At 35.9% G+C, this 15,072-nt stretch overlaps 1 protein-coding gene across 1 annotated transcript in view; it reads left to right on the top strand.

The window, feature by feature from the left end:
• The window catches only part of agap3 (ArfGAP with GTPase domain, ankyrin repeat and PH domain 3), a 121,908-nt gene that overhangs the window by 68,146 nt on the left and 38,690 nt on the right, over positions 1-15,072 (top strand). Inside the window, 2 exon segments of the mRNA XM_065258605.1 lie at positions 1,448-1,606; positions 11,932-12,093. Coding sequence (XP_065114677.1) covers positions 1,448-1,606; positions 11,932-12,093 — 321 coding nt within the window.

Raw genomic sequence — 15,072 nt, 5'->3', positions numbered from 1 at the left:
ATGCCCAATATTAGCTTTGATATGTTTGAAACAGAGATGCTGTTTTTCTGAAACATGAGAGGAAGGGCGGGCGGGTGAATGAGCGACCGGCGTGGGGCATCTGCTGATTGAAGCCAGGGTGGGCCGTCAGCACGACGACACTGCAGGGAGAGATGGATATGTCGGGCGGAGAGAGGGGGAGAGCTAATTACTGTTCCGAGTGTATCTTGTTAATTAAGGGCTAATTAGTGGCAGAAGCGGAGAGGGAGACGGGTGAGAGAGAGAGAGAGAGAGAGAGAGAGTGCTAGTGTATCATGATGAGATGACTGCAGTCAGAAATATATAGGAAGAGTACTTAAACATCTTCACCACACTTGAAGCGTAACTTCGACTGATATACTTTATGTCTCTCAAACTGACCTGGTTTGCTTTTTAGATTCATGTTTAAAAATTTTCATCTTGTTTATTTTTTTTAGTATGCATTATAATAATAGTAGGATTTGTATAGTGTAATAAACAAAAAACAGTCTTCCTGTAGCTCAGCTGCTAGACCATTGTGTTAGCAGCGCAAAGGTCATGGGTTTGATCCCAGGAAACACACATATTTTGATAAAAATGTCTGTAAATTTAATAAGTGACAATAACTGCAGTAGACATGTTTTTTTTTTTTTTGCAGAAATTGTTTATCGTGGTGATATACATTTTATTTTACTATATTTGTATAGGAGGTGTAATATAATTGTGCTCCTGTATAGCTCATTGTGTTGGATTCAAACCCAAGGCACACACTTGCCTGTGTACTGTAGCACCTGTGTAGAACCATATGTGGTGCTATATTACCCCTGTATGGTTCTTCATAGGTGCTTTATAGCACTAAAAATGGTTCCCATATGATTACGAGCTTATGGTGCTGTTTATCACCAATTTTGTTTCATGGCACACTAGCTACGTTTACATGCAACCAAATAATCTGTTTGTAATTGTATTGATGGCTCAATCAGATTGAACGGATCCAACTCAACTTTGACATTCATCCAGAGATTAAGCGGGAACTCGAAATGAGATGCCGTGCGCTGCTTTGCCAAGTCCTCTGCTTTTTTTCTGTGGGTTAAAGATGAAAGGATTTCTTTGATTTAGTTATTGGTATTTGGGCTGTGAATAGTCATTGGATGCTTTTGGGCTTGTTTTGAATGTCCATTGGGCTGGTTTTAAAATGTGAAACTGGCAACCCTGGCTGTACGGTTGTGCAGACGTTCAATTTTAGATTATATAGAATGTTCATGTAAATGAACATTTAATGTTTAGGGTGCATGTAAACTGTATTGTTGTAACTTTCAATCGGATTAAACTCTGTTGGATTGATACAATTTTGTGCATGTAAACAGCCAATGTGTGCTACGTCCGGTTGTAGTGTTTGACCCGTGTCCAGACTGTGTTTTAACAAGTATGTGTCTCTCTGTTGTCTCAGGTACACCTCACTCAAACAGCAGCAGCTCACTGCAGTCGGGTGGGTCGGCGGCAGCGGTGGCTCTGGGGTCAAGTAAAGACGGGATGCACCAGAGGTCTTTTTCTGTATCCAGTGCTGAACAGTGGAATGAAGCAGTTATCAGCTCCAACACCACAGCAGGTCAGAGGAACATCTCATAAATTTAGCTTTAGCTTTGATATCTTTACAGTATAATTTAATTTTTTACTTGATTTCAGCTTTAATAGGCATTTAGCATATTTTAGGTTATAGTTCGATATGGTCTGTGGTTCTCCACTTTATACAAAAATATGCACTGATGAAAATAAACGTAACGTGATGAAAACTTTATAAGAAACATTACACTAAAGGGAAACATCAGAACACCAGATCCATAAAAATCACAGTTTAACACTAAAACACTTCACAATGCTACTGCAGAGCTGTCACTTTTTGCCATAAGTTGGGCTCTGCCCACAAAAAACTTCATCTCTGTTTGCAAAAACGCAAATGGTTTATAGGTCTTGTGAGTGGACTTTATGAAATGAAAATGTTTAAAGGTACAGTTCACCCAAAAATTCTGTCACTCTCATCCACATGTTGTTCTAAAACTGTATGAATTTATTTTCAAAGATATTTTGATAAATGATGGTAAGCACACAGCTGATTGTAACCATTTTTTGGAAATATAATAAAAGATGAAGATATTTTGATAAATGATGGTAAGCACGCAGTTCGTGGTTTCCATTGAGTTCCATTGTATTTGTTTTTCCTACTATGGAAGTCAATGGTTAAAATCAGCTGTGTGCTTACCATCATTTATCAAAATATCTTCTTTGTGTTTACCAGAAAAAGATGCTGGTGGTGAGCAAATGATGACAGAGTTTTCATTTTTGAGTGAACTGTCTCTTTAAAAAAACTACCATAGATAAGCATCACCGATGTTCATTGCATATGCAGACATTTAAATGACATTTAAATACTAAAACAACAAGCTAGGTTAGTTGAATACCTTAAAATTTTATAGATATTGCCTTGAGTTTATACTGGAGTTAAAGGGGCATTCCACTTTTTTTGAAAATATGCTCATTTTCCAGCTCCCCAAGAGTTAAACATTTGATTTTTACCATTTTGAAATCCATTCAGCTGATCTCCGGGTCTGGCGCTAGCACTTTTAGCATAGCTTAGCATAATCCATTGAATCTGATTAGACCATTAGCATCGCAAAATAACCAAAGAGCTTTTATATTTTTTATATTTTAAACTTGACTCTTTTGTAGTTTTATCGTGTACTAAGACCGATGGAAAATTAAAAGTTGTGATTTTCTACGCCGATATGGCTAGGAACTATACTCTCATTGTGGCGTAATAATCAAGGACTTTGCTGATGTAACATGGCTGCAGCAGGCGTAGTGATATTACAAAATGCCCGAAAATAGTCCCCTGCTATTGTTCCTAGACATATCTGCCTAGAAAATCACAACTTTTAATTTTCCGTCTATCTTAGTACACGATAAAACTACAGAAGAGTCAAATTTTAATTAGGAAAAATATCTATAAACTTTTTGGTTATTTTTAGCGTGATGCTAATGGTCTAATCAGATTCAATGGATTGTGCTAAGCTATGCTAAAAGTGCTAGCGCCAGACCCAGAGATCACCTGAATGGATTCCAAAACGGTAAGAATCAAATGTTTAAAACTAGGGGAGCTGGAAAATGAGCATATTTTCAATAAAAGTGGAATGTCCCTTTAACTTTCTCGAGAAGCAGATATTATTAGACATATTTTCCGGATTGTTCGTGTGATGTTTAGAAAAAAGCTTATTGTAGTTTTTAACAATAGTCAGTGCTGTGCATGGTAGCGTTGCATTAGCCGTTACTGTCATTTACTATCATTTAGGAAAAGTTAAACATGTAAATATTCTGAAAGATAACCACGCAAATGTAAGAACCGTAAGCCATCTTTCATAGCCATTTACTGTTTTTGTGGCAGTGCTGTTAAAGATCTGATCGCTAATTATGTTAATTGAGTAATTGCTGCTTTGATTGCAATTCAAGTGCTAAAAAATTTACCAAGCATAACCACAGTTTCTGTCAAGTAGTTCACCTTAGTTACTACAAACGCAGTAGCCACCAATGACAAAGATTAAGAAAATTGACACAATCAGTTAGCAAAACATTGTGTTAGCGGCACATTAATTTTACATTAATGAATTTTAAATTAAATGTATCCAATATAAATGCATTACAATTTTACCGCATTGACAATTATTATAGTAACTGCAGCATTTTGCCCGAAACTATGGTTACCATGGTGATGTCAGTAGCTTGTTTGGTTGTGCCGTTAAAGAACTAATCAAGATAATTCAGTAATTGCGGCTTTGATCGCAACTCTGGTACGGCCACCCAGAGTAACAAATGCCCACCAAATAATAATCTCTCTCTGTCTGTCTGTCTGTCTCTCTCTCTCTCTCTCTCTCTCTCTCTCTCTCTCTCTCTCTCTCTCTCTCTCTCTCTCTCTCTCTCTCTCTCTCATCCTGTCAGTACACTTGAGTGAAGTCAAATAATATATTTGCCGGGCGTAACAACGCTGCACATTTTTTTTCCCATCTTCACCACTTCTTTTTTTCCCCTCCCGCGTCGGAAAATGAATGCTTTACGGGGACAACATTCATCACTGGTTATTTCCCTCTTTTTGTCGGCTGGCAGTAAAAAAGCACTTAAATACGCATCAACACAATAACAGTCATTTCCATGCATGTTCGCGCACTTGTCGTTCTCATTAGCGGCTGCTCGCTTTCAACCCCCCCGCCCTCGCTTTCTCGTTCTCTCCGTTTCTGTCTCTCGTCCTCTCTCTCTCTCTTCCTCTCCTTCCCCCTCCTTCTGTTAGGGTCCCAGGGGCCCCGCTAGTTTAAAGAGCGCTCTTTACGAGCCAAATGGAGGCCCCGCCGCGTGGCCCCGTGGTGTCGCAGACAGAACACGATGCCGCGCGACACTCGCCCTTCTTTGCTCGTCCCCGCTTGTCGAACAATCAATTTCAGCCCCGCTCCGCCATCGGCCCCCCGTCTGCATCCATCAGCTCCACATCCTAAAGGAGAATTACTCAAAGCGGCCGTAGACTCAAAATGAGCTCTGCGTATGTGTGTGCGTGTGTGTTCGAGAGAGACAAAGCACTTCATTAGTCCCTGGCGTAAAATAGTTATTGTCACACAAGCACACATGCTTAAGGAGTTTTAGCTGTATCAGGATTGGACAACAGCATTTTCTCGATGACCTGTTACAGTCGGCCTCTTTACAAACAGCATTTTCATTTAAAGGGCATAATAAAGGGGAAAGAACGTGCGTTTCACATAAAAGTACAGATGGCTTAGCATAGTAACTCACTTTGAACTATACTGCATGTTTTGGCATTAAATAGTCTTTAGCCAAACCCCAGTCATCAATTTCTGCCCCGCTGGCATCCTAGATGAGGTTTGAAGGTGATCCAGAGGATCAGTTCAGATGAGAAACCATAGACTGATAATATCCTCAAACAATCAGATGCCAAGTTACTATTTCCATATTGTTTAAGCAATGCTCTCATTTATAAGACCGTAGATGATGTTGAAATAGCTACAGCATCTGAATACTGATAGCTTTGCTTGTGATTAAACCATGGCTCTCCTCTTGGTTACGTTTGTTTCGTACACAGGAAAAAGTCCTCTTATGATAGTGACATGTAAATGCAATAGTCATTATAATTTAATTTAATTTAATTTAATTTAATTTGATTTGATTTGATTTGATTTGATTTGATTTGATTTGATTTGATTTGATTTGATTTAATTTTGTAAGACAATAATGTTGATACATATATATTTTTTTTGTGAATTTTGACATGAACATTTCTTGACAGTTTACGTAAAATATTCCCTAGACATGAAAATCGTTAATCATTTGATGCACAGAATCATCACAATAATCAATAGCATAACGTTACATAAATGTCCTCGCAGGCGAGAAATAAGTAGTCTGTAGATTAGGCTTCTGTGTAATCTGAAGTCTGTCGTCATTCAGGGGCGGAGAAGATTTCACCCCCGTGGAGTTGGATGAGGCAGCGGGAGCGGGGAGTTTGATTCTCCGCTCTTGGCTGTAATGAAGTTTGACATTTCGTTTGTAGAGAGCAGCGGCGTGTGCCTGCCCATGCCTTGATTAGCGCTCTCTAATTGACAATAATAAGGAAGTGGTGATTGTGTTCGGCACGTTTTTTTCATGGTTAATTGCAGCCATTGGCATTGATTACGGACGGGGGCTGCTCGCTCACTGCCGTGTCAAGGGGTTGGAGCGGAGGGGGGGTCGCCGTCTTCGTCAAAAATTACCGTCCGCACCCGGCAGCACTCGAATTAGCCGCTGCGATACATAGAAGTTTCTTCTCACGTACTGCAAAGAAAACGGAGGGCTATTAAGAAATGAGTTAATGCACACCCTACAATCTTCTCAGCCCTCGTACAGCATCCTACGGGGACGTAACGATCGCTAATCGCAGGTTAGCTTGACCACCTTATTTTCTACTGCTACCTGAAGAGCTCAGATTAAACTGTAAATGCTCTCAGACATCTCACATATTTCGATTTACCTTTACTCACTTCAGACTCCGTAATGAGTTACTTTGCGTTTTACAGAGATTTTTCCATTTTCGTCGTTTTATTGCTGTAGTTTTAGAAAAAAACGTTAAAGTTACCGCCAGGTTTTGCGCACAGACACATTTAAGATTTTGACAATCGCATTTATTTTTAAATAAACCGTAAATAAAATAAATATTTGGTCATTTCTTCTTTCTATTTTCTTGTTTTGCCATTAAGATGGATTGGGAAATAGCTTGGTTACACCAAGGCCTCATTGCCCCCAACTAGATAAAAGTGTGTTTATTTATATATAGATGCATATTTATTTATTTCTTTTGTATTCATTTATACAGTAGGGCTGTCAAAAGATTAATTGCGATTAATCGCGTACAAATTAAAAGGTTGTGTTGTGCATTGGCTAATTTATATGTGTAAACTGTGTGTAATTATTATGTATATTTTAGTGCTGGGCAAAGATTAATTGCGATTATTCGCATACAAAATAAAAGTGATTGTTTGCAAAGATTAATTGCGATTAATCGCATGCAAAATAAAAGTGATTGTTTGCATATATCATACAGATATATAAAAATATAAATAAATATTTATATACACACACATGTAAATGTTTCTTAAATACTTACATGAATGTGTGTGTATTTATATATACATAATAATAATAATAACAACAACACACAGCACACACTCATATATTATGCAAAAAATCACTTTTATTTTGTATGCGATTAATCGCGATTAATCTTTCAGCAGATACTAATACACACATACATGTATACATTTAATAGAAATGCATTTTATATATATATATATATATAAATTTCTTTAATTATTATTATTATTATACATATACACATGTACATGTTTCTTAAATATATACATGAATGTCTGTGTATTTATATATAGAATACACACAAATAAATTATGCAAACACAAACTTTTATTTTGTAAGCGATTAATCGTGATTAAGCTTTTAACAGCCTTAATATACAGTATATTATTTTATAGCAAGTATTACTCTTTTTATTATTATTATTATTATTATTAACACACCTATATAACTTGTGATACTGTTTAAGTATACAACTAATTATTTTTCATATCAATTAGTTATTAGTTAACAATTTCAACAAATCAAGGTGCATTGGTACAATTTATTTGTTGATTGATTGACACACCGTCAATAACATGGATTCTTTTTTTAGATGTGCTCCAATAATAATAAAATGTTTTTTTTTTTACTTTGAAGGCAAGGCTTTCTTTAAAGTGCAATTCTGTAAATACTGGTATAACTTAAGTATAAAAAATTAATACATAAACCATATGCTCAGTGGAAAACCAGCGGAAAATGTCATGGTTTCAAACCCCGGAACACACATGCCCTGTAATGCATTTTTTGTAAGGTTAAACATGTGTAACAAACGTTCACATGATTCATCGCGGGGCTTCAGAAGTCTGGCGTCTGGATGAAGGGCAGCTCGACGCCGTTAACCTCAACCCACACACATGTGACGCTACCTCACACACGCATGATGGGCGCTCATCTACGCACAGTAAATAGCGTGTGTGTTTTGCATGTGCGATAGCTTGTGCATGTGTATGTATAAAGAGTATTCTCCAGCATCCTTCGACCCCCAGCTGTCTGCTGTAGCTAATGATTGGTCCCAGGGGAGCTGTTGGGAAGAGGAGTGTAGAAATTGAAACAGACGTTTGAGTCTCTGCCGCAACGTGTGTGGCAGCTGGGAGCTCCGGAGCGAGCGAGGGTGAGCAGACTCTTACGGTCATGAATATCAATGGCTGACACGCAGTTGATGATGAAGCTTCAACTGCCAACCTGCCGTGTTTCAGCTGAGCTCATATCACTGTGTATGGTTTGCAGTGTGTAAATGGGGCTCACTGTAAATATTGTGATCTTGATAAAGAAGTCAGGGTGGTCGGGGTAAGTTCTGGTTGAAAATCACATTAAATGACCTGTAACTGCTTTTATTTATTTTTATTTATGATATTACTAGTTTTATTAAATATAAATTCAAAGATAACCATGTGCATTTTAAGTGTGATGTTCACCAATGTAATTGTGTTAATAACACTTTTACAATAAGATTGCATTGGTTAACGTAGTGTTATACATTAGGTAACGTTAACTAATGATGAACAATACTTTAGAAGCATTTATTATTCTTAGTTAATGTTGATTTCAACATTTACTAATATGTTTTTAAATAAATTATTTGTATCTGTTAACATTAGTAATGCAGAATGTATTTACATGAACAAACAATAAACAGTTATAGTGTTAACTAACATTGGCCAAATTACTAAATAATGCCAAAGATATACAGCTTATTGTTAACGTTAGCTAATGCATTAACTAATGTTAATTAATTTTAACTTATTGTAAAGTGTAAAGTTTATTATTATTATTATTATTATTATTATTATTATTATTATTGACGTTAACCTCTCATATTAACCTTTTGTCATTTGAATTTATTGGAAAGTGTAAAGTTTTTTATTATTATTATTATTATTATTGATGTTAACCTCGCATATTAACTTTTTGTCATTTGAATTTATTGGAAAGTGTAAAGTTTTTATTATTATTATTATTATTATTGACGTTAACCTCGCATATTAACTGTTTGTCATTTGAATTTATTGGAAAGTGTAATGTTTTTATTATTATTATTATTATTATTATTATTATTATTATTGACGTTAACCTCGCATATTAACTTTTTGTCATTTGAATTTATTGGAAAGTGTAAAGTTTTTATTATTATTATTATTATTATTATTGACGTTGACGTTAACCTCGCATATTAACTTTTTATCATTTGAATTTATTGGAAAGTGTAATTTTATTATTATTATTATTATTATTATTATTAACGTAAAAATCGCAGATTTACTTTTTGTCATTTGAATTTATTGGAAAGTGTAAAGTTTTCATTATTATTATTATTATTGACGTTACCCTCGCATATTAACTTTTTGTCATTTAAATTTATTGGAAAGTGTAATGTTTTTATTATTATTATTATTACTATTATTATTATTATTATTATTATTATTAACGTAAACCTCGCAGATTTACTTTTTGTCATTTGAATTTATTGGAAAGTGTAAAGTTTTCATTATTATGATTATTATTGACGTTAACCTCGCATATTAACTTTTTGTCATTTGAATTTATTGGAAAGTGTAAAGTTTTTATTATTATTATTATTATTATTATTGACGTTAACCTCGCATATTAACTTTTTATCATTTGAATTTTTTTGGAAAGTGTAAAGTTTTCATTATTATTATTATTATTGACGTTAACCTCGCATATGAACTTTTTGTCATTTGAATTTATTGGAAAGTGTAAAGTTTTTATTATTATTATTATTATTATTATTAACGTAAACCTCGCAGATTTACTTTTTGTAATTTTAATTTATTGGAAAGTGTAAAGTTTTCATTATTATTATTATTATTGACGTTAACCTCGCATATGAACTTTTTGTCATTTTAATTTATTGGAAAGTGTAAAGTTTTTAGTATTATTATTATTATTGATGTGAACTTCGCAGATTTACTTTTTTGTGATTTGAATTTATTAAAAAGTGTAAAGTTTTTATTATAATTAGTATTATTATTAGTAGTATTAGTAGTAGTATTATTAGTATTGATCTCAAAGATTGACTTTTTGTAATAATTAAGCATATAATTAAGTAAATTTACTGACGTTTTCTTTGTATCTCATATACTCATAAATAATTCTTGGCTCCAAATGTCATCAAGTGTAATTCTTATCTATACAAAAATTAGCTATTGTACATTTGCAATCTATTTAGCATTACTGCATTGGTTTTGGTATTGGCATGAATCTCTCTCGAACGTTATGGTTTTGATAAAGATGAAAGCGACAATATTGATAGAGAATTGTTGTAATTGTGTAACAAGGCTAATTGTTAAACCCTCTAATTTGTCTCTTGCCATGTGTAATTAAGCTCAAGTCCCACAGTGCGTGCGAGTAATCCTCCGCTTCATCATTTATTCATTATCAAGCTGTTCTTATTAAACGCCTAAATCATAATTATTAACCACGTCTTATCAATAAAACAACACATGACGTTGTTATACGCCATTTTCGATTCAGCATTAAAGGAAACGTGGAAGCTAAAGTGTCGAAGATAGCGCAAGCCCACGCTAAGCTCCTCGGTGCCTACGGCAGATCGGTGGCTGTAGTTTATCCTCCTGTACCCCCCGCTTAGCTTCCATCTCGCTCTCTTTAAAGAGCACACCAGTTTTTAGATCCCTCAAGGTAAACCTCAAATTACGCCTAATGTTCGACACAGGCTAATGGCTGTCTGTGCCATTAGAATATGCGTTATTTGGCACCACGGGTTCCAGACACTCCCAGACCCAACGGTCGCCTGTTTTTCTCACACACACACACTCGCGTACACACGCACACTCATATACACCCCAGGCCTGCGGAGATGAATGGAGTTTGCAACACTACAATGAGCTTTTGATGCCAAGACAATGGAGAAGTCTGCCCGCATCTGACACACCGCGCGTTTCCAAGGGCCACTGACATAGGGGGTCCACTTTGCCGGGCCCTCGTGCCCCTGGGCTGGTCGGGGGGTTGTGGGTAATAGTGTCCTGAGGGACCCTGAAAATGATGTTGAAGTGTCATGCTCAGAACGATGGTCGTTGCTTCCCTACTGACACCCCTTTTTCTTACCGTCGTCATAGACACTCACTGGCACCGGGTTAATATCACTTATATAAAATCACCTTACACCAAACCCAACCTGTTTTGTGCTTGGTTGCTCGCGTGGCATCCACCATTACGGTGCCAGTCCTCGGGCGAGACCAAATCATCATTTGTTACTGGCGTGCGGGTCCTCCCATCTCGTCAAGCTAATAGAGGTGAAACGGAGGTGTGGTCCATCTCTTCTTTTTCCAAGTGGTCGTAGATCTTCACTTTTCAGCCTCCTGTGAAATGTGGAGGTAGTGCGTAGCCGATGCTGTGTGTTACGAAACTTAGTGAGATGCATATGAAGGTGACATTTTAGGGAAACGTAAATTCTTAAAAACTTAAAGGATTAGTCCATTTTCTTAAAAAAAAATCCAGATAATTTACTCACCACCATGTCATCCAAAATGTTGATGTCTTTCTTTGTTCTGTCGAGAAATAATTATGTTTTTTGAGGAAAACATTCCAGGATTTCCTCAAAAAACATTTCCTCAAAAAACATCATTTCTTCTCGACTGAACAATGAAAGACATAAACATTTTGGATGAGATGGTGGTGAGTAAATTATCTGGATTTTTTTAAGAAAATGGACTAATCCTTTAACTATGTTGCTTTATATGATACAAATTCTGAATTTGCAATATCTATAACTTTCAATTTAATAAAGTCTATCCCAGAATGCATTGCACAAACCTCATGGCTCTATAAATAAATAAACGATGGCGGATGAAGAGATAAATAGTGCAATCAAAAATTAGAGATGCACAGATATTAAATTTTTCCACTTTTATCAATAGCCGAATATTCAGACTGATATTTGCCGATACCGATAGTTTGGTGATTTTATTAACTATATTCTGAAGATTAACTAAATAACTAAATGTTATTAATTCATATAATGACGTTAATATTGAACATTAAACTAATAATGTTTCTTTACGTTTAAATTCACAACTCTTAAATTCATTGCATTTTCCTGTTCTCTTTTGATTGACAGGATATATCGGCCATATTTCTTGTACATTTAGCTTATTTTGTATGATTATACAAAATATAAAGATTCCATTAAAAAGTTTTCATTTGGCTAAACTTTGTCTGTTTATTCTCCTCCAGCCAATGGGATGGCAGATCCTCTAAGCACCGCCCCTGGCATGAGCAGCGCCACAAGTCCCAAACTTGAGCCCCCGCCATCACCTCATGCCAACCGCAAGAAACACAGACGGAAAAAGAGCACGGGCATCACCAAACCAGACGGCTTTTCTGTAGGAAGTGAAGGTAAATTGTGATTCACATCCAAGGACATACACCCTAAATCATAATAAAACACAATAAATGTGAATTATTTTAAGGGTTAAAAGTGCCAGGTTAAAGTCTCGTAAACCAATAATAAGATTCAGAGCATCAAAGTTTGGTTATTAATCATACTCAGTCAATATTAAAGAAATCAGGGTTATATTTTCACATTCATGTTTTTAGTAAATCACCAAAAAATGACTTCAGCTGGGTTTTCACATGCAGTGGCCTCGTAAAGTCTACAAATAGTTATCAATAACAGCTTTGACCAAAATAATATTACATCTTTATGTTTTCCAAAAATTGGCGTTGTGTGTTGTATGCATTTGTGAGGCTTCTCCACAGAGCGCTTGTGTTGCCAGGTTCTCGTCTTTTTTGTTCCTACATACAGTCGTGGTGCTTAACCGCTTATGGCTCAAGAAGCAATGAAGTTTTGGTTTTATTAAAGGTGCCACTTCCCAATATTTTGATCTAGGAGGTAAAGCATTTGGATTTATTTCTGTTTATTACTGTATTTTTCTTGTTCGTTTTTTTTGCAAGATCTGGCAACACTTGCAAGCAAACGCTCGTGTCTTGGTCATTTTCTGCTGGCACATAAAGAAGACTATCCCCTTCTAGGCATTTATAATTTTTTTATAGGAGACCCGCCATTATGCATGCACGTATAAATACTTCATCAACAACAACTAGTTGTTCAGTTCGGTTATGCAAGTCGAACACGTGTTTGTTAGAGCCGTTTCATGTGTTCATATGAGACCGAGATAATGTGTCATAAATGCATTGCTAAATTGCTTTTATTGCCTGTCCCAAAGACAAATAAAGACTCCTAATTGGTTGTTATTGAGAAAACAGAAGCACTTTCCCAAGGCTATTCTGTGGCCAATAGGTGATATCCATCAACTAGATGAACGCTGTCCATCAGTAATACTGTCACAGGTGTTTCCCTTAATGTATTTGCTCATTTTGGAGATGGTAATTTCGTCACATCTATTTACAGTTTTCCGGTTTGAACGTGCACATAAATACCAGCACTTATAATAAACAAATTGTTAGCATAGACACTCAGGAAAGATGCATTGGTTTATCCTCAAATCTTTTCACATTTAGGTTGGACTTAAATATAATGGTAGTTTTACTTAGCATTTAGTGAACCAGCACCATGATTGTGAAAATTTGAGTTTAAGAATGAGTGATTTCTGACATTAATCGAGGGATTACAGGCTTGACTGTTTCCCATTTTCAAAGGGAACAAGACGTTTTCCGATCTTTGAATTTGTTCTGTTTCATTACTCGTGAAAGTTTCTCTAAAATGTGAGCGCTAACCTCAGATTTTTTTAACCTCGGTTCGGTCATCTGGTGTAATGACAGCGCCGTCACGGTTTAGATACAGGAGGCGGCGTTCGGACGGGAGAAACGAAACAGGATTTGGTATAAACTTTCATTATCATGTGTGCGTCTGTGAGAAGTTGTAATAATGTGTGCTTGTCCGATCTGGTGAGTGCATGCAGAATACAGACATATTGCTTAAGTATGAGAATCAGTCACATGGAGCGAGTTGAATCCTTGTTGAAGGCAGATGAGTTGGGTGGGGGGGGGTGTAGGGGTTGGTTAGATCCTTGAATAAATTGCTATCAGTTTATCTCATTTACGGAGCAATCAAATTCCATGAATGCTGGCAGAAATCGAATTTTAGCTGTTGTGAAGCATTATAAATCAAAAGTGAAGACGGTGTGGCAACTTTTTTTGTATTTTCCTTCTTGAGCGAATCTCTCGGTGAATCTCTGGTGATGTTTTTACAGCACTGATTCATTAATCATTTTTCGACCACCAATCCATTGATGTTTTTTTGATCAGATTAATTACATAATTAGATTTTTCCAGGTTACTTTTTATTAGATTCATATTTGACAGAAACAAGAGTGTTGCGTTTGCAATGCAAAAGGACATGCCAAAAAAGCTTCTAGCAAATGCATAAATGAACTTTTAATTTGTATACACTGTAAAAAAATCTGCAAAAAACGGTACAATTCTGGCAGCTGGGGTGCCGGAATAATACCGTAAAATAACAGGCACAATAAATTACAGAAATTTTCCGTAATATAAAAAACAGTTTTTTCCTGTAATTCCTGTAAATGTGTCGTTTTTTTGAGCATGTTACATAGATTGCATTAAATTTCATCACCAAACATCGCAAAGCATCATTTTACAATATTATTTTTAATATTAATATCATTATTACTTCCGTTAATGTTAGCAACACGCTGATCTCACAGTTTGACTCCCAAACAAACTCCCTCTTCAGTGGGTTCAAAATAATGACTTGCTCATGTTCAAGTAGATGTTTTAAGATTTCTGTATTTAAGCCTTTACAGCGAGTCCGGCAGCAGTCGAGCGCACACCACATCTCTCGATCTCAACAGCTTCAGTGAATCATCTCATGAATCCCTACCGATGAACTTCTTCATAATTAATGCAGGATTCCCGTCGAGTTGACTGACAGGAGCTTTAGTGGCCACATCTTAAGCTCTTCTCCTCGCATTAAATGACTGATAGAGAGATCTGCTCTGTCTTGAGTTTGATTCATCTATGTACAGTAGTTCAGTCATTCATCTCCATGTACTCCAACTGCATTTGTGCATATAGTTTTAGGTGAAGAAACACGTCTGTAGACATATCATTGATAACTAAATAGTTATTAATAACAGTTTTCCCCAAAAAATGAATGAAAAATATTATTTCAACGTTTTAGATAGCAGAGACATTGGTGCGCAAAAGTGCAAACCAAGATTGTGTGTTTGAGGTTTTTGGGTCATTTTAGGGTCATTATCATCTTCGGCGTAAGGCAACATAATCTGTTCAAGTATTCTGATATATTTAAACTAGTCCATGTTCTCTTGTATCTTGTATGAAAAACATCAAAATATCATACATTTTATTCTTATCAGGCCACAAAATGTTATG

This window comes from Paramisgurnus dabryanus, chromosome 22 (genome assembly GCF_030506205.2).
Source record: "Paramisgurnus dabryanus chromosome 22, PD_genome_1.1, whole genome shotgun sequence".
NCBI lineage: Eukaryota > Metazoa > Chordata > Actinopteri > Cypriniformes > Cobitidae > Paramisgurnus > Paramisgurnus dabryanus.
This window is presented reverse-complemented; position numbering and strand designations above follow the sequence as displayed.